A 20,296-nucleotide genomic window follows, 5' to 3' on the forward strand; every position below is an offset into this window, starting at 1 on the left:
CCCATATAGGCCATTACAGAGTATTAAGTAGAGTTCCCTGTGCTATACAGCAGGTTCTTATTATCTATTTTATATATAGTAGTGTGTATATGTCAATCCCAATCTCCCAATTTATTCCTCCCCCCACTTACCCTCTGGTAACCATAAATTTGTTTTCTATATCTGAAACTCTGTTTCTTTGTAAATAAGTTCACTTGTACCTTTTTTTTTAGATTCCAAAGTGTGAAGTCTCTTATGTCACGTGAGCAACGCATGCTGTTGCCACATCCAGCCTCTGTTCAGTGGGGGGCTGAGTTAGTAACAGTTGGTGGTGGAAAGATGCTTTCAGCATTGTTGCCAACCCGCTTCTCGACCCAGCTTTGAACACTGTCCATGTTTATTTCCCAGACTTTATGGTTTGTATGGAGTCTATGACCATGTCCCCAAGGATAGCTAAAGACGCAAAAAATCTTTCCCTTTTATTTACCCTCTGCCCCCTTGTGATCTTCCTTGCCTTCTCTCTCCCCCTGCTGTTGGTCTTGTCCTCAGTTCTTCTGTGGCCAGATGCTTAGTGTGTGGAGGGCATGGGAACACCATGGGGAAGGGAGAAGAGCTGACCTTCCTTCAGACGTTGTAAAGCTCAATTGGGGAAGAAAGTAATTAGAAAGAGCTGATATGAGCAGGATCTGAAATTCACCCAAACTTTGTTTCTAAAATTTTATGACTCTCCCCCAAAACATGGTAGAATGTTGGGATGATATAGCAGAAGGATTGCATTCACGTTTTTTTTTTTTCCAGTTTGGATTTATTTAAACTTTTTATTTTAAATTGAAGTATAGCCGATTAACAATGTTGTGTTAGTTTCAGGTATACAGCAAAGTGATTCAGTTATACATATACATGTATCTACTCTTTTTCAAATTATTTTCCTATTTAGCTTGTTACATAATATTCAGCAGAGTTCCCTGTGCTATACGGTAGGTTCTTGTTAGTTATCCATTTTAGATATAGCAGTGTGTACAAATCAATGCCAAACTCTTTAACTATCTCTCCCCCCACCTTCTCCCCTGGGAAACATGAGTTCATTCTGTAAGTCTGTGAGTCTGTTTCTGTTTTGTAAATAAGTTCATTTGTATCTTTTTTTAAGATTCCACATATGGCAGTAACATACAATATTTCTCTGTCTGACTTACTTCACCCAGTATGACAGTCTCTAGGTCCATCCATGTTGCTGCAAAAGGCATTATTTCACTCTTTTTAATGGCTGAGTAATATTCCATTGTATGTATGTACCACATCTTCTTTATCCATTCCTCTGTAGATGGACATTTAGGTTGCTTCCATGTCCTGACTATTGTAAGCAGTGCTGCAATGAACATTGGGGTGCATGTATCCTTTCGAACCATGTTTTTCTCTGGATATATGCCCAGGAGTGGGATTGCAGGATCATATGGTAGCTCTATTTTTAGTTTTTTAAGGGACCCCCATACTGTTCTCCATAGTGGCTGTATCAATTTATATTCCCACCAACAGTGTAGGAGGGTTCTCTTCTCTCCACATCCTCTCCAGCATTTACTGTTTGTGGATTTTTTGATGATAGCCATTTTGACTGGTGTGAGGTGATATCTCACTGTAGTTTTGATTTACATTTTTCTAATAATTAGTGATGTTGAACATCTTTTCATTTGCCTCTTGGCCATCTGTATGTCTTCTTTGGAGAAATATCTATTCAGGTCTTCTGCCTATTTTGATTGGGTTGTTTGATTTGAGGATATTAAGCCACATGAGCTGTTTGTAAATTTTGGAGACTAATCCCTTGTTGGTCACATCATTTGCAAATATTTTCTCTTCTTTTCATTTTGTTTATGGTTTCCTTTGCTGTGCAAAACTTTTAAGTATAATTAGGTCCCATTTGTTTATTTTTGTTTTTATTTCCATTACTCTGGGAGATGGGTCAAAAAAGATATTGCTGCAATTTATGTCAGAGTGTTCTGCCTATGTTTTCCTCTAAGAGTTTTATAGTATCTGGTCTGACATTTAGGTCTTTAATCCATTTTGAACTTATTTTTGTGTATGGTGCTAACAAATGTTCTAATTTCATTTTTTTACATGTACCTGTCCAGTTTTCCCAGCACCATTTATTGAAGAGACTGTTTTTCCACCACTGTTTACTCTTGCTTCCTTTGTTGTAGATTAGTTGACCATAGGAACATGGGTTTATTTCTGGGCTTTCTATCCTGTTCCACTGATCTGTATTTCTATTTTTGGGCCAGTACCATACTATTTTGATGACTGTAGCTTGGTAGTACAGTCTGAAGCCAGGGAGCCTGATTCCTTCAGCTCCATTTTTATTTCTCAGGATTGTTTTGGCTATTCGGGGTCTTTTGTGTCCCTATACAAATTTTATTTTATTTATTTATTTTTTTGCGGTACGCGGGCCTCTCACTGTTGTGGCCTCTCCCGTTGCAGAGCACAGGCTCAGGATGCGCAGGCTCAGCGGCCATGGCTCACGGGCCCAGCTGCTCCATGGCATGTGGGATCTTCCCGGACCGGGGCATGAACCCATGTCCCCTGCATCAGCAGGCGGACTCTCAACTACTGCACCACCAGGGAAGCCCCTCTACACAAATTTTAAGATATTTTGTTCTGTGAAAAATACCATTTGTAATTTGATAGGAATTGCATTGAATCTGTAGATTTCCTTGGGTAGTATAGTCATTTTGACAATATTGATTCTTCCAATCCAAGAACATGGTATATCTTTCCATCTGTTTGTGTTGTCTTCAATTTCTTTCATCAGCGTCTTATAGTTTTTGGATTACAGGCTTTTGTCTCCTTAGGTAGGTTTATTCTTAGGTATTTTATTCTTTTTGATGCGATCGTAAATGGGATTGTTTCTTGAATTTCTCTTTCTGATCTTTCATTGTTAGTGTATAGAAATGCAACAGACTTCTGTGTATTAATTTTGTAACCTGCAACTTGACCAAATTCATTGATGAGTTCTAGTAGTTTTCTGGTAGTGTCTTTAGGATTTTCTATGTGTAGTATCATGTCATCTGCAAACAGTGACAGTTTTACTTCTTCTTTTCCAATTTGTATTCCTTTTATTTCTTTTTCTTCTCTGTTTGCCATAGCTAGGACTTCCAAAACTATGTTGAATAAAAGTGGTGAGACTGGACATCCTTGTTTGTTCCTGATCTTAGAGGAAATTCTTTCAGTTTTTCACCATTGAGTATGATGTTAGCTGTAGGTTTGTCATATATGGCCTTTATTATGTTGAGGTAGGTTTCCTTTATACCTACTTTCTGGAGAATTTTTATCATAAATGGGTGTTGAATTTTGTCAAAAGCTTTTTCTGCATCTATTGAGATGATCATATGGTTTTTATTTTTCAGTTTGTTGGTGTGGTATATCACAGTGATTGATTTGCAGGTATCAAAAAATCCTTGCATCTCTGGGATAAATCCCACTTGATCATGCTGTATGATCCTTTTAATATATTGTTGATTTGGATTGCTAGTATTTTGCTGAGGATTTTTTCATCTCTATTCATCAGTGATATTGGTCTCTAATTTTCTTTTTTTGTAGTATCTTTGTCTGGTTTTGGTATCCTCATAGAATACCAAATGTGTTGGTGGCCTCACAGAATGAGTTTGGGAGTTTTCCTTCCTCTGCAATTTTTTGGAACAGTTTCAGAAGGATAGATGTTTACTCTTCTCTAAATGTTTGATAGAATTTGCCTATGAAGCCATCAGGTCCTGGCCTTTTGTTTGTTGGGAGTTTTTTAATCACAGTTTCAGTGCTTGTGATTGATCTGTTCATATTTTCTATTTCTTCCTAGTTCAGTCTTGGGAGACTGTACCTTTGTAAGAATTTGTCCATTTCTTCCAGGTTGTCCCTTTTATTGGCATACAGTTGCTTTTAGTAGTCTCTTATGATCCTTTGTATTTCTATGGTGTCAGTTGTAACACCTCCTTTTTCATTTTTCATTTTGCTGATTTAAGCTCTCTCCCATTTTTCTTGATGTGTCTGGCTAAAGGTTTATCAACTTTGTTTATCTCTTCAGAGAACCAGCTTTTAGTTTCATTGATCTTTGCTATTGTTTTGTCTCTTTTTCACTTATTTCTGCTCTGACCTTTATGATTTCTTTCCTTCTGCTAACTTTGGGTTTTGTTTGTTCTTCTTTCTCTAGTTGCTTTAGGTGTAAAGTTAGGTCGTTTATTTGACATTTTCTTATTTCCTGAGGTAATATTGTATTTCTATAAACTTCCCTCTTAGAACTGCTTTTGCTGCATCCCACAGGTTTTGAATCATTGTGCTTTCATTTTCATTTGTCTCTAGGTATTTTTTGATTTCCTCTTTGGTTTCTTCAATGATCCATTGGTTGTTTAGTAACATATTGTTTAGCCTCCACGTGTTTGTGTTTTCTTTTTTTTTTAAAGTTTTTTTCCTTGTAGTTTATTTCTAATCTCATGTCATTGTGGTCAGAAAAGATGCTTGATATGATTTCAATTTTCTTAAATTTACTGAGGCTTGCTTTTTGGCCCAGCATGTGGTCAATACTGGAGATTGTTCCATGTGCAAATGAGAAGAATGTGTATTCTGCTGCTTTTGGATGGATTGCTGTATAAATATCAATTAAGTTCATCTGATCTAATGTGTCATTTAAGTTCTGTGTTTCCTTATTGATTTTCTCTCTGGATGATCTGTCCATTGATGAAAGTGTGGTGTTAAAGTCCCCTACTATTACTGTGTTACTGTTGATTTCTCCCTTTGTGGCTGTTAGTATTTGTCTTATATATTGAGGTGTTCCTATGTCGGGTACATATATATTTACAATTGTTATATCTTCTTCTTGGATTGATCCCTTGCTCATTATGTAATGTCCTTCCTTGTGTCTTGTAACAGTCTTTATTTTAAAGTCTATTTTGTCTGATATGAGTAATGCTACTCCAGCTTTCCTTTGATTTCCATTTGCATGGAATACCTTCCTCCATCCCCTCACTTTCAGTCTGTGTGTGTCTCTAGGTCTGACGTTGGTCTCTTGTAGGTATCATATATATGGGTCTTGTTTTTGTATCCATTCAGCCAGTCTATGTTTTTTGGTTGGAGTATTTAATCCATATACATTTAAGGTAATTATTGATATGTATGTTCCTATTGCCATTTTTTAAATTGTTTTGGGTTTGGTTTTGTAAGTCTTTTTTCTTCCCTTTCTCTTTTGTTCTCTTCTCTTGTGGTTTGAAGACCATCTTTAGTATGGTTTTCGGGTTGCTTTTTCTTTTTTGTGTCTGTATCTATTGTAGTTTTTGGGTTTGCTGTTCCCATGAGGTTTCGATATAACAGTCTATATATGTGCAAGGTTGTTTTAAGTTGCTGGTCTCTTTCCCTGCCTAGAGAACTTCCTTTAGACATTGTTTGGTGGTGCTGAATTCTCTTAGCTTTTGCTTGTCTGTAAAGCTTTTGATTTTTCTGTCAAATCTGAATGAGAACCTTGCTGGGTAGAGACTTCCCTTTCATCACCTTAAGTATAACATGCGACTCCCTTCTGGCCTGCAGAATTTCTGCTGAGAAATCAGCTGATAACCTTATGGGAGTTCCCTTGTATGTTATGTGCCATTTTTCTCTTGTTGCTTTTAATATTTTTTCCTTGTCTTTGATTTTTGTCAATTTGATTACTATGTGTCTCGGTGTGTTCCTCCTTGGGTTTATGCTGCCTGGGACTCTCTGCACTCCTGGACTTGATTGACTGTTTCCTTTCCCATGTTAGGGAAGTTTTCAGCTATTATCTCTTCACATATTTTCTCAGGTCCATTCTCTCTCTCTTCTCTTTCTGGGATGCCTATAATGCAAATGTTGGTGCATTTAATGTTGTCCCAGAAATCTCTTAGACTGTCTTCATTTCTTTTCATTCTTTTTTCTTTATTCTGTTCCATGGCAGTGATTTCCACCATTCTGTCTTCCAGGTCCCTTATTCATTCCTCTGCTTCAGTTATTCTACTATTGATTCCTTCTAGTGTATTTTTAATTTCAGTTATTGTATCGTTCATCTCTGTTTGTTTGTTCTTTAGTTTTCTAGGTCTTTGTTAAACATTCCTTACACCTTCTCAATCCTTGCTTCCATTCTTTTTCCAAGATCCTGGATCATCTTCACTGTCATTATTCTGAATTCTTCTTCTGGAAGGTTGCCTATCTCCACTTCACTTAGTTGTTTTTCTGGGGTTTTAGCTTGTTCCTTCATCTGGGACATATTCTTCTGCCATTTGATTCTTTCTAACTTTCTGTGATTGTGGTTTCTGTTCCACAGGCTGCAGGATTGTAGTTCTTCTTGCTTCTGCTGTCTGCCCTCTGGTGGATGAGGCTATCCAAGAGGTTTATGCAAGCTTCCTGATGGGAGGGACTGGTGGTGGGTAGAGCTGGGTCTTGTCCCTGGTGGGCAGGGCTGTGCGCAATAAAACTTTAATCCCCTGTCTGCTTATGGGTGGGGCTGTGTTCCCTCCCTGTTTCTTGTTTGGCCTGAGGTGTCCCAGCACTGGAGCCTACAGGCTGTTTTTTGGGGCTAATGGCAGCCTCCAGGAGGGCTCACACCAATGGATACTTCCCAGAACTGCTGCTGCCAATGTATTTGTCCCTGCTGTGAGCTACAGCCACCCCTTGCCTCTGCAGGAGACCATCTAATACTAGCAGGTAGGTCTGCTGAGCAGGTAGGCCAAGTCTCTTATGGGGTCACTGTTTTTTCCCTTGGTCCTGGTGCACACAAGACCTTGTGTGTGCCCTCCAAGAGCGGAGTTTCTGTTTCCCCCAGTCCTGTGGAAGTGCTGCAGTCAAATCCCACGGGCCTTCAAAGCCAGATTCTCTGGGACTTCTCCTCCCATTGCCGGGCCCACAGGCTGGGAAGCCTGACATAGGGCTCAGAACTTTCACGCCAGTGGGAGAGCTGGGGTATAATTGTTTTCCAGTTTGTGGGTAAACCACCCGGCGGGTATGGGATTTGATTTTATTGCGATTGTGCCCCTCCTACCATCTTGTTGTGGCTGTTTCTTTGTCTTTGGATGTTGGGTGTCTTTTATGGTAGGTTCCAGCGTTTTTTTAATCAATGGTTGTTCAGCAGTTAGTTGTGATTCCAGTGTTCTTGTAAAAAGGGGTGAGCGCACCTGCATTCACTTTTCCTTTTAAATACTTTTTTAAAAATTCCATTCCTCAGACACATTAGCCATGTTTTAAGTGGTCAATAGCCACATGTGGCTAGTGGTTATTGTAGTCAGAAATTCAGAACATTTCCATCATTGCAGAAAGTTCTACTGGATAGTCCTGAGCTATTCTGCTCCAGCCCCTTCAGGCCTTACCCTAAGGTTTTCTTGCATTCACCCTGCTTTTGGATTAGGCAGAACTCCTATGAGTTTTAGCTGCTGTTCTTAGATTGGCCCCCTGTGCTTTTCAGTGAGTAGCTGTTGACTGTTTTGAGGGTCTTCTACTGTTGGGTCCTTCAATCACTCCATTGACTCTCTCTGCTTCTTCTCACACAGATGCTGATATTGTGCAGGTCATGTGGTAATTGTGGTTTGTTTCCATGTACTTGTACCTTGAGTTTCAAGGAGACACATTGTCACCTAACTTTGTTGAAAATGTTGGCCCTGGATTATAGTTTTTCTATCTAGCTGTTCTGTTTTACATGGGGATTCAAGAAGATACAGAAACTATGCTCCAGTGTAACCACCATTTCCCCCCAAATACTCAGAATCAGCATTCTAACAAATTCCTTGGTAGATTTGTTGTATGCATATGAAAGCTTGGGAAGAACTGATAGAGGTTCTGGGATGTGATGGGCCCTTAATAAACATTAGTTATTAACATAATATGCTTCTTAAAATTTGTTCAAGCAGCTCAGTGTTGTTTATCAGATCTAGACTGAGTTTTTGTTGATATTCAACAATACCACGGTAAAGACTTTTATTTAGGGTAACACACACTAAAGCAAAACCTGCTACTCTTGTATTAAATTTCTATTACTCTATTTATTCGCCTGCATGAATTATGTATACTCTTTTCTAGATGGATATGTTAGGATTACATCAAGTAAAAATATTATCTAGAAGATCAATAAAATTTCCCTAACCAGAGTCATGCACCACTGTGTGGTAGGTTTCTCTTTGCAGAGTCAGGGCAGGTTTCAAAGGGTAAATTTAATTACCTTGAGACAAGACAAAGTCGGAGTTAAATTTGCAATTTATTATCAATCTGTGCTTCAGAAATCCACTGGGCAGTTCTGTTGAACTTGGACAGATGACAAGTTCATGGAATTCAGGTATAATTTGCTTCGCTCTCACCTGATCCCAGCTTTCCCTTTCACTGCCACATTCACCCCCTCAGGGATTTATTTGCTTACTTCTTCACAGTTGGCTCTATTTTGGAAAAAGTAAGGAATGCAAATTACAGACTTCTAAGTTAAATATACCTCTTGTTTTTTTCAATTAGTCTCCCGGCCCCCCACCCTTCCCTGCTCTTGCATTGTCATATTTAAGACCTGGGAGTCAAATAAGAGAAAAGTCTTCAAAAAGGATAGAAGTGATGAGCTTGAGATAATGTAATTATTCCCATGTAGAAATGCCTGGTTAGAAACTGGAGAAAATTAAAACATAGACATACAGATACACAGACATATAGTTATTAGAATAAAAAGTATACATAGAAAATAGATTGTAAAACTGGTACAGGATAATCAAAAAATCTTTTGCTCCAAGTGTCATGGTAGTTTCTACAACCAGATTGTCTCATATTTCAGTTACTGGCTCCCATGCCAGTCATGTGCACTGGGACCATAGCAGGTCCCTTTCCACAAGTTACTGGGTAATAAATGAAGTCTTTTCCATGTGCTCCAGCCCAGCAAATATCAGTAGATCAAAATAAAATAGGTAAATGGAAAGCAGCATGCCTTCAGTGTAGCTGAGAGGATTTCCAAAAAAGAATAGTTTTGCATCAAAATTGATTACTGAGTTGTTCTCTAGATCTAATTGTTCTGTAGTCTGTCTAGCCAGATAATTCCACATCTTTTTATAATCCTCAATACATTCATCAAGTATGACTCAGGTAGAATTATGTCTCCATAAAACTAGGGTTTGACTTTGTGATCAACTCACTGTGCTTAATAGACCACTAACCCTCTTTCCCTGCCAAGCAACAGAAAAGCAAAGGTCAAACTTGCCTGCCTTCCTTTCCTTCTGCCCCAGAACATCTAGTTGTCTGTGTTTTCTATATTTGCCGGGGTCTGATACACTGCATGGCTTGTCTAAAGCCCCAGGGATCTTTGATGGTGGATTATGGTTCCAGATGGGACCTGAAATCAGGGAAGTCAACCTCTGCCTGAAAGGCTTCTCTCAGGGCTAGCCAAGATTTCCTACTGAAGGACATCCTTAAGGACCTGAAATGCTCTGATTGGTACAGCACTGAGAGTCAGGATAGCATAGAGTTTCTGTCTCTAGAGCCAGACAGCCTGTGTTGCAGTACTAGCCCTACCACCCACTCAGTATGGAACCTTGAACAATTTATCCAGTTTTAGGGTTTCCTCATCTGGAAAATGGGAATGATAATAATAGTTCATACTTCATTAGGACTGTTGTGAGGATGATTAAATTAGTTTGAGTATGTAGGGAACATAGAACAGGGTGCCTGGCTTATAATAAACACCATCATTAAAATTTCAGCTGTCATTTTCATTATTATTATCATTGTTATTGTTGCCATTTGTATTATGAGTGGAAACAATATAAAAGTCTGCTCCCAAGACAGCTCAAAGTGTCCTGGGTCAGGGATCATTGCTCCCATCTAACTGTTCAGACCTGTCAGAGCCAGGAGAGATTGTCTGGCTTTGTTCTGCTTCAGCTCAAGTCCTGAAGAAGACTAAGAGCCCACAAGGCTGAGTGACATCCTCAGAAGAGTATGTGTGGGTGCCTGGATAGCCTCTACCTCTTGGACCTATGAATTTAATGTATTTTTTTTTTCAGTGTTCAAATTATTACCTATACAATAGATTATATAGCAGGGGGTAGTCAATATAAATTTTTTAGAAAACATTTTTAAGAAATATTGAATGAGAACTAGTACCAGTATCAAACAAGCTGATCTAACATGGCACCTTTCCAGGCAAAGTCCTTCCCTCTCTCTGAACTTTGGTTTCTCATCAATACAGTGAGAATTTGGAATTAGCAAATCTTGATAGTCCTTTGTAGCTCTATATTGTGTCAGTATAAGAAAACTTCTTGAAGTTAGAATTAGACTCTTCTCTGGGGAAATAAGAAGTGTATTGGGGCAGTTCACAGCACACAAATATTTTACACATACCCACACAGGTAAAAGTATTTGGTTCAATCTGATGATTATATTAGTGTATAGCCCTACCCTTTCTTCTTTTCAAGAAATCTTTTTTGAAACCTAACAGGTACTGACTTGATAATTGCCTTTTTCATTTTAGCCATTCTGATGACTGTGCACTGTGGTTTTAATTTCCATTTCTCTAATGACTAATAATGTTAAACATCTCATGACTTGGGGCCATTTAGTGTCTCTTCAAATCTTTTGGCCATTTTTCTCTTGGATTCTCTCCTTTTTTTTATTGATTTGTAGAAGATTGATGGTTTGATTTATGGAATTTTTTGGATACTAGTCTTAGATGGATATTTGAATTGCAAATATCTTTTCCCACTCTGTATCTTCATTTTTACTTTCCAAATGGTGTTTTTTTGTGAACAGAAGTTTATAATTTTAATGAAGTCCATCTTATCAGTCCCTAACTTTATTGTTAGTGCTTTTTGCATTTTATTTAAAAAATCTTTGCTTATGCCAAGATCAGGAAGACATGTACCTATTTTCTCTTAAAAATTTTATGATTTTATCTTTCAGTTAGATCCACCTATAATTGATTTTTGTGCATGTGTATGATGTGAGACAGGAGTCAATATACAATATTTTCCATATGGTTATTCAATTGGCCTAGCATAATTTATTAAAAAGATCATCTTTTCCTCTACCACAGTGCAGTTCATCTTTGCATTAGTCAAGTGATTGAATATGTGCAGATCTGTTTTTGAGCCCTCTATTTTGTTCCACTGGTCTATTTTTTCTTCCTCGCCAATATCATACTTTCATAAGAAATGAAACTTCATAATAAATCTTGCTGTTTGGTAATACAAGACCTCCAAATTTGTTCTTCTTCAGTTGCCTTGGCTACCCTTGTCCCTTTGCATTTCCATGTAAACTTTAGAATCAGCTTGTCAACTCCCACAAAAAAGTGTGCTAGGATTTGAATCAATATTGCACTAGGTCATTCTTGGAAAAATGGACATCTTCATAAATTGGACCTTCCAATCCAAGAGTGTGGATCTATCCCTCCCTATTTTTTTTCTTTTTTTTAGATCTTCTTTAGTTTCTCTCGGCAGTGTACTGAGGTTACAGTGTAGGGTCTTGCACATCTTACGTTTGATTTATTCCTACATATTTGACATTTTGTGATGTTAATGTAAATGACATTTTTAATTTTGTTTTAAAAATGTGTTTACTGCAGGCTTATAGAAACGACCTTTGTATCCAACAACTTGCTAAATTCAATTGTGAATTCTAATAGCTTGTAGTGTCTTTTGACCTTCTTAATGTATACAATCATGTTGAAATGCTTAATGACAGTTTGTCTTCTTTTTTAGTCTTCACATACCACTTGTTTTATGTTCCTTTTTCTGCCTTTTCTTGCTTTTTAAATTTTTTTTATTTTAAAAATAAATTTATTTATTTATTTTTGGCTGTGTTGGGTCTTCATCGCTGCTCGCGGGCCTTCTCTAGTTGTGACGAGTGGGGGCTACTCTTTGTTGTGGTGCGCAGGCTTCTCATTACGGTGGCTTCACTTGTTGTAGAGCACAGGCTCTAGGCACAAGGACTTCAGTAGCTGTGGTACACAGGCTCAGTAGTTGTGGCTCACAGGCTCTAGAGCACAGGCTCAGTAGTTGTGGTGCACAGGCATTAGTTGCTCCACGACATGTGGGATCTTCCTGGACTAGGGCTCAAATCCATGTCCCCTGCATTGGCAGTTGGATTCTTAACCACTCGCCCCCAGGGAAGTCCCTCTTGCTTTTTTTTAATTTGAATTTTGTTATTTGATATTTTTTCCCTCTAGTAACTTGTTAGTTTTATTCTTTTCAGTTATACATTATTTTACTATTTTTTTGGTGGTAATCCTAGCAGTTATAACATGCATTCTTGACTTATTACAGTCTAGTAAAAATTACTGCTTTTACCAATTTCCCAGTAATATTAGGACCTTAGATACTTTAACTCCATTTACCCTCTTCTGTCTTTTGCATTATTTTTGTCATGAAATGTTATTCCACATAATTTTAAATCCCATAAGATAGTTAAGTTTTATAGAGTTAATGTTGATTTAAACATATTCAGAAAATTACTTTTTCCAGCACTCTTCATTCCTTCTTTCATTCCTTGTTTCTGTCTGGGATCATCTTTCTTCTTTTGGAAGAATTCTCTTTTAGGATTTTAGTGCTTTCCTGCTGGCATGAATTCTCTCAGTTTTTCTTGGTCTAAAAATGTCTTTATTTCACCTTTATTTGAAGGAAATTGTTTTTCTGGGTATAGAAATCTAAATATGTGCTACTATACCAAATACCATTTAATAGTCTTACGGATGGATGAAAATTTATTGAGCTTCAAATAATTTTCATAATTTATAAGGTTGACATTGATCTTGGTGTTCTAGTCAATATCGTGAGATTTCTCCTAATGTCTGCCTCTTTCTAGCATTCTATAATGGAAATAGTCTCAGATTTGGAAAGAAAAATACATAACTCAAGAGTCAATCAGGGCCACTTGTGTGACCTTGGCCAAGTCACTTAACTTCTCTGAGCCAGTTTCATCATGTATAAAATGGGAAAAATATAATATTGGCTCCATTACACTGGGAAGTTATGATGCTCTGTTGAGATATATATGAAAGTGCTTTGTAATATGTAAAGTACCAATCCGTTTGAAATTTTTAGTGTTATTATTATTTACTGGAACAGAAACATTTTCAGTGTATATATCCAGAATTTTCTTGAACACCCACAAAATGGTGAAAATGATGGTATTCATGTATGTATGTATTGATATATATCTTGCCTTTCATGAGAAAGCAGGACAGTGTTTGAAGTTACATAAAACACAGCTTACACAAGGTCAACGGCAAATTTATTTCTGATCTTTCAAGCAAATAATAAGAAAAGGGAGACCTGGCTACTTACATAATTCAGAATAGCTAGAAGATAAAAATAACCCATTATTCAGGAGAAAAGTTCTTTCTTAACACTCAGTTCAGGCAGAAATTTCTCCTTGGTTTTCTTAATGATGTAGATTATTTAAAAGATTTTTCTGCTAGTTTAGAGATGACTGATTTGCATAGTTAACACAAATTAGTGTTGGACTGATCTAGAACTTTAATATTGTTTCATACTCCTGAAGGGAGAATTATACACATTAATGAGTGCTGCAGGCAGCCACCCTCCCACCCTACTTGCAAATGGATTCTATTTAGAAAACTAATAAAGATGCCAGCTTCCTTTTCAGAATGCTTGGATACACATTAGAGGGAAGGCTAGGCTAATAAATTTAAATCTTATTTTGCATATATAACATTAATTGAACTGCCTTAGGAAGACAATATTTACCTGCATTTTACTTTTCCTTCAAAGAGGTTGATTCAAAAATTTCTTACTACCTTCATCAAATATTTATTGAGTCCCTACTATGTGTAGGCATATTCCTGTTGGATTGTTTGCTCTCCTCTGACAAAAAGTGTTCATTCAGACTTACATTTTGTGCTTTCTTTTTTCACGTTTTCCTTTTTTTTTTTTAGTAAACATGTATTTAAATAGAAAACAAAGTGTATGTTAGTGCCTCACAACCAATGCCCTAACACATCTGAGGTTTTGTATGATGATCAAATTTAAAAGAGGACATTTATTCCTCATTCAAATTCTTTGTGTCTTCAGGTCTCTGGCATGCATTTTGTATGAGATTTGCTGTATGAATCATGCATTCACTGGCTCCAATTTCTTATCCATCGTTTTAAAAATTGTTGAAGGCGACACTCCTTCTCTCCCTGAGAGATACCCAAGACAGCTTAATGCCATCATGGAAAGGTACGGAAAGAAATGTATTGCTGCAGAAGCAATTTTAAATTGTACTTATATTTTAGTTCATTTGAACAATAATTTTCTTTTTAAACATTACAGCATGTTGAATAAGAGTCTTTCATTGAGACCATTTGCTATAGAAATTTTAAAAATTCCTTACATTGCTGAACAACTACAGGTATTTAAAATGAAAGGGATAAAATGAAAGGGAAGCACATATTAGCATTTATATACCTTCTAGGACTTGTAGATGTGCTGTGGGAATAAGATGCAGTAAGAATCAGTCAGAAAGGAGAAACAAGGTTTTTTTTTAAAAGCTGGGGGAAATTATTAGTAGGCAATCTCTGCCAAGGAAGGTGTGTGAACTCCAGCTCCCTGGTGCCCCAGATGTGAGAAGTTTGGATTGTGATTTTTTGCCTAACTGCAGCATCCACCCTTAGAGCTCTTGGCTTACAAATCTTACCTCTACAATTTGTACATGTATCCCTGCTAGTGCAAGAATGTACTACTAATGATACAAAATCTGGGGGTTTCATTGGACCTTTATTATTCCATTCCTTATTTTGTATCCTACTAATACTTTTTATTGATTAGTTGAGTTTATTTTGCTTTCCTGTAGATTAAAAATTTCGATGCAGAGAATCTGCCTTTAATGGTAAGCAAAAAGCAAATGGTGTCCTCTCAGGATGTTTTTTTGTTTGTTTCCTTGTTTTTAGACTTCATAGGCTTTTACAATACAAATCCCTTGGGCAGATTTCCTTTAATTTTTATGAATAGTTTTAAGTGGACCCACAGAGCAGTCATTCACCTTCACAAATGGACACACATTTTCATCAGTGTCCAGTTCTCAGGCACAGGAAACAGGGATGCTGACTTGATGTGCAGTCATTAGTTGAGATCTGGCACTGCACTGACACTGGGGGGTGCCAAAATTATAGGAACAGATATGGCTCCTGTCTTTTTGAAGCTTGGCTGCTAGTAAGAGGACCCAGTAACCAAGAAAATGTAAGCAAGTAAATAAAATAATTGTAAACTATCAGAAGAACTAGGAAGAAATATAGCATGCTGTGAAATAAGGGAAGGGAAGGACTTTGGTGGTCAGAGAAGGAGCAGGTGACATTGTGACATCAGTGAGATTGTGAGAAGCAGCGTGCCCTACAAAGAGCCTGAGGGAGAGTGTTGTGATCACAGGGAGTGGCTCATACAAAACTCTGACTTAGGTGATGTCCCCTGGAGGGGGAAGCACTAAAGATGTGGGGGAAGCACTAAAGATGTGGGATAAGCAGGACAAGAGGAGGAAGTGGTGGGAGCTCCCTGGTGCTTTCAGCTCTCCCTGAGTATAGCTCTCCACTTGCCTGAGGGCAGACTTCTGAAAAGAGGCTGGTTGTTGGGATCAAAAACACAATGAAGGGTGTGTGAGCAAAAAAACAAACAAAAAAGTCAAAAGGCATCCAATAGATCCCCTGGGACTAGGGTGAGACAAATGAGGCATTTTCCCTGGTGCAAAATTAAAGAGGACACCAAAAACTCAGTAATCCAGATAAATAATGTTGCAATGTAGTGTTTTTTAAAAAAATCAAAAGTAATGCTAAAAAGAAGTCCATAGTAACAAAATATCAAACGTTCAAGGACAGGATCCAATGGGGCTAGGTTGAATGTGGAGCTAAAACCAAGCAGGACCCTGCAGGGCCGTCTCAGGTATAAAAGTCCCTCCATGTCCACTGTTTCTTGAAACAGTGTTCACTGTTTGTAGAAAAAGGCTTTAGTCTCCTAAGACTTTCCTTAGTTCCAAGAAACAGACTCAGGTAGTTACTAATTAGAGAATTGAGGGAATGTAGAAACAGAAGAAAAGCAGTCAAGCAAGAAAAGTAATGATAGCCTAAACAACAGTTCAGTGATAAAACAGAATGCTAGTTCCTCCCCAAGGGATATATATAATAATCTAATTCATATGTTTGAGTTGTTCTGCAGAAACTAGGACCCCTACCCAGGTGGTGACTATATGATGACAACCAGCATGTAGACCCCAGACTGGTTGGAACCAGAGATTAATGATTAAGATTCCCAAAACACCACCTTGTTACCTCAGCACCAACCAATCTGAAGAAAGTCCATGAGCTGCAACACTCACCCCAAATGTTGCTTTTAAAGACACTTCCCTGAAAGCTATCAGGGAGTTCTGGTCTTTTGAACATTAGCTACCCATTCTCCTTGCTTGGTGCCCTGTAATAAACGCTGTACTTTCCTTCACCACAGCCTGGTATCATTAAATTGGCTTTGCTGGTGAGCAGACCTAAGTTCAGCTCGGTTAGAAACTGAGGTAGAATGGTGCAAGTTCAGGACCGGGTCTTGTCGCTTTTTAAACTTTTGCTATTGTATTCTCCAAGGCTTTTTGTCATTAATGTTGATTTTTTTATAATACTGCATTAAAATATTATTTATCTTGGTTACTGAGTTTTTTATGCCCCTTAAATTTGTACCTGAGGTGAGTGCCTTGCTTGTCTCACCCTAGTCCTGGACTTGGTGATGCCGAAACTCAGCCTCTGTGCACGAGTGATGAATCAAATCTTGGAGACAAAGTTTTGGGTGAAGTAGAAAAGAATAGCTTATTGCTTTGTCAGGTAAAGGGGGACACAGAAGATCCATGCCCTCAAAGCTGTGTGTTCCAACTCAGGGGGATTTGGTGAGGAGTTTTATAGCAGTGGTTCAAGGACAGGGTTGCTGTTAAGGATCAGGGTGTATACAGGGCCTGCACTCCTTTAATCCGGTCTCAGGTGGTCTCCTGATGAGCTTCTGTGGTTCTCCAGGTTATTAAACTCTGACTTTCTCTCTAGAATGAAGAATGCTTCATCAAGTAGTTAACATCTTCCATTTGTTGGGGGTTTTAGTTCTGCAGAAGAACTCAAAGGTATTGTTATGTGTATCCCTTGAGGCAGAACCAGGACCCTGTCCCAAGGCTGCACTATTGTTTCTTAACTGCTCCTCCCTTCTCTTTGCATTCCCTCCCTTCATTGATTAGCAACTGTTTGAACCTGCCCTTTGGAACTCAGGGAAAGTCATGGAGGCTGAAGCCTATTCCCTACAAATAGGGGACACAGAAAGGCTTTTGTGCCCAGGAGCCTCACAGGGTCCTGTTCGGTTTCACTGGGAGCAGAGACATCGTCCACTACAGTCCCTGAGGTGGGAGAGAACTGTGTGTTCTTGGAGCTGAGGGAAGGCCTGCCTGTGGCTGGGTGACTGGGAGCAAGAGAGCAAGCAGAGCAATATGAAGTTGGAAAGATGGACAGGAGCCTGACCCCACAGGAGCTGCTGTGTAATGTTTTAGACCTGTTACAGAAGGAAAAATAGTTACCAGTGGGTTTGATTTCAAGCCTCAGACACGGGTCAGTAGTACTACACATCAGAAAAGGTTACTGGTCATTTTATGCCTCTTCATCCCTGAAGAGTCTTTAAGGTATGTTACGGCTGTTCTTTTTTTCAGCACCTGATGTGCCAATATTCGGAAATGACCTGGAAGACAAGAATTTGAATAGTCAGAAGGAGGCAGCTTATATAATTAATGCTGTGTAAGTAATTGTTTTGTTTTTAAAAAGCCCACTGAGTGTAAATGTTAAATGCATTTGTCTTAAAAAATATTAGTGCTAAGCTGACAGCATGGAGTATCCTAGAATTCACTTAAGTCTTGCCAAGAAATTAAGGAGCTTCAGTAACTTGACGTGCCAAAGTCCTTCGCCCCAGGTGGTAGTAAATTGAAATCATAAAAGTTTAAACCTCTGCACAGCTTACAGATCTGCAGGGTAGCTCTGCAGTTGCATTGTAAGTATATAGAGAAATTCATCTCTCAAACGTTTAGTGATATTTATGCTAATGAACATTCAGATTAAGCATAAATGGCTTTCACACGTTGGTTGTTTAACAGGAACTGGCAGAGTATCTGTTGAAAAGCTGACACTGTAGAGTCCTGGGACAATTGAAAATAAGCCAAAATTTACTTTCTTGAGATATACATAAGAACTAGAGAATGTGTTTCACAAAGAGCCATAATTTTTTCCTGATCTCATTTGTCTCTCCTACCTATTCAAACTTTCTATGCCATAACTTACAAGAGCCCAGAATACTAGGTTATGTCAGAACAGCCACGTACAGCTGTGCAGGCTGTGTACTGCACAACTCCAGGGGGCACCACTGATAAGACCAAATCTATAATTTTGCTGAAGAAATGTTATTTAATTTTGTTCCAATGAGAATGACAGTCCCTCCCAGAGCTGTGCAGGGCAGTGAAGTGAGAATGGTAGCCCTCATCAGCTTGATCTTCAAGGCCAAATTACACAAATATGCTTCTCTAACCCCCAGTCCAGTGGTTTCTCAACTGTGCCGTGTTTGTTTTCCATCCCCACATTCAAACTGAGGGAACTGGTCCATCAAAGTTATTCATTCTTTGTTTAATGCATGATCTCCAGTTAAAATACCCTGCAACTCAGGAGATACATCTTTAGGCATGCCCCTATAACCTAGTTTTCTTGGGTTACTACCTATTTTTTTCAGGAATGCCTGGAACTTCTCATTTTATTTTATTAACAAGATATGTGAGAGTAGTAGGTATCTTATTTTTAAAATACTGGACTAACTTTAGCTATCATTTTGCACTGCAGTTTTGAAACAGTTTGCCTGACTGTGCTTACAATTATAGTGTGCTTGAATCCAGTTCTTCGGATGATCTTTCACATTATGAGATATTGATTTCAAATCATCACTGTTATTTTCAAGATCTATGACTGTTTTGAGGGGCTCTATCTGGTTTTACAAAATAAAGCATGTGTATTCCTGAAAACTGCATGGCCCCTGGAGGCTCTAGTCTGAACTGTATTCCAGAGGGATGAGAACTGCCTACAGAGCTCATTACAGTTTCCTCATAGTGTTTCTTTCTTTTATTTATTTATTTTTTTTTGTGGTACACGGGCCTTTCACTGTTGTGGCCTCTCCCGTTGCGGAGCGCAGGCTCCGGATGTACAGGCTCAGCGGCCATGGCTCACGGGCCCAGCTGCGCCGTGGCATGTGGGATCTTCCAGGACCGGGGCATGAACCCGTGTCCCCTGCATCGGCAGGTGGACTCTCAACCACTGCGCCACCAGGGAAGCCCTCATAGTGTTTCTTTTTTTTTTTTTTTTTTCCTGTGTACATATATTTTAATGTAAGTGGGGTCATCTTACACATTTTAAAACTTGAATGTTTTTTATTTAACAAATATATGTATTTTGACAATTATTCAATCTAAGTATATGAATATACCCCAGACTTTTCATATTGTCCCCTCCTATGTACACTAAATATAAAGATGAAAATAGCTTTATTTCTGCTTAAAGAAACAATACTATTTTTAATGTAAAATATTCAGACAATACCAAAGATGAAAGAAATAGTTAAAAAGCAACTGAAATCTTGCCACACTGAGATGATCCCCATTTTGGTGACTAGTTAAGGCTATTCCTTTAAGTATTCACACAAGTGTAAACATACACCCATATCTACCACACACATGTTTATAATATTTATCAGTGGATTACATACAAGTTGATTTTTATCACAAAATTGTTTTACTTGTGCTTGGGGATTTTTATCCTCCCTCCCTGTCCCCCCCTCATAGTGTTTCTTAAGGAGGGAGTTGAGTGTAAAAGGCATTCCGCTATTGGGCCCTAACCAAGCCAGGCACAGAAGCAAATGCCATTGAGAATGTGGTTGCACACCTTTCAATACATGGTTAATGTAAGCACATTTCTTTAACTGAAGAAAGAAGCTCTCGAATAATATTGGCTAACATTTTCAGGGGTAATGACCATATGCTTTGCTCTGTTATAAGCTCTTTGCATGAATTAACTCATTTAAACTCACAACAACCCTACAAAGTAGGTACTATTATTATTATTATTTAAACAATCATAGAGAGGTCAAGTAACTTGCCCAAAGGCATACAGCATGTAGCCTGGGAGCTAGGATTTGAACCTAGAGAATGTTCTTAACTGTGCAATTAATCACTATGCCATGCTGCCATAAAAATACCTACTGTATGAAGCCTAGAAGATAAGGCATATTCAATAACTTTTAGCTATTATAATACTACCATTTTGGGATACTTTTATATGTCAGGCACT

The 20,296-nt window shown here is 38.2% G+C and overlaps 1 protein-coding gene across 1 annotated transcript in view; it reads left to right on the forward strand.

The window, feature by feature from the left end:
• The window catches only part of NEK11 (NIMA related kinase 11), a 109,758-nt gene that overhangs the window by 81,115 nt on the left and 8,347 nt on the right, over window positions 1-20,296 (forward strand). The window contains 4 exon segments of the mRNA XM_027086481.1: window positions 14,004-14,153; window positions 14,247-14,325; window positions 17,629-17,656; window positions 17,659-17,711. Coding sequence (XP_026942282.1) covers window positions 14,004-14,153; window positions 14,247-14,325; window positions 17,629-17,656; window positions 17,659-17,711 — 310 coding nt within the window.

This window comes from Aethalodelphis obliquidens, unplaced genomic scaffold (assembly GCF_003676395.1).
Source record: "Aethalodelphis obliquidens isolate GAN/ISIS:26980383/991018 unplaced genomic scaffold, ASM367639v1 scaffold56, whole genome shotgun sequence".
NCBI classification, from domain to species: Eukaryota; Metazoa; Chordata; class Mammalia; order Artiodactyla; family Delphinidae; genus Aethalodelphis; species Aethalodelphis obliquidens.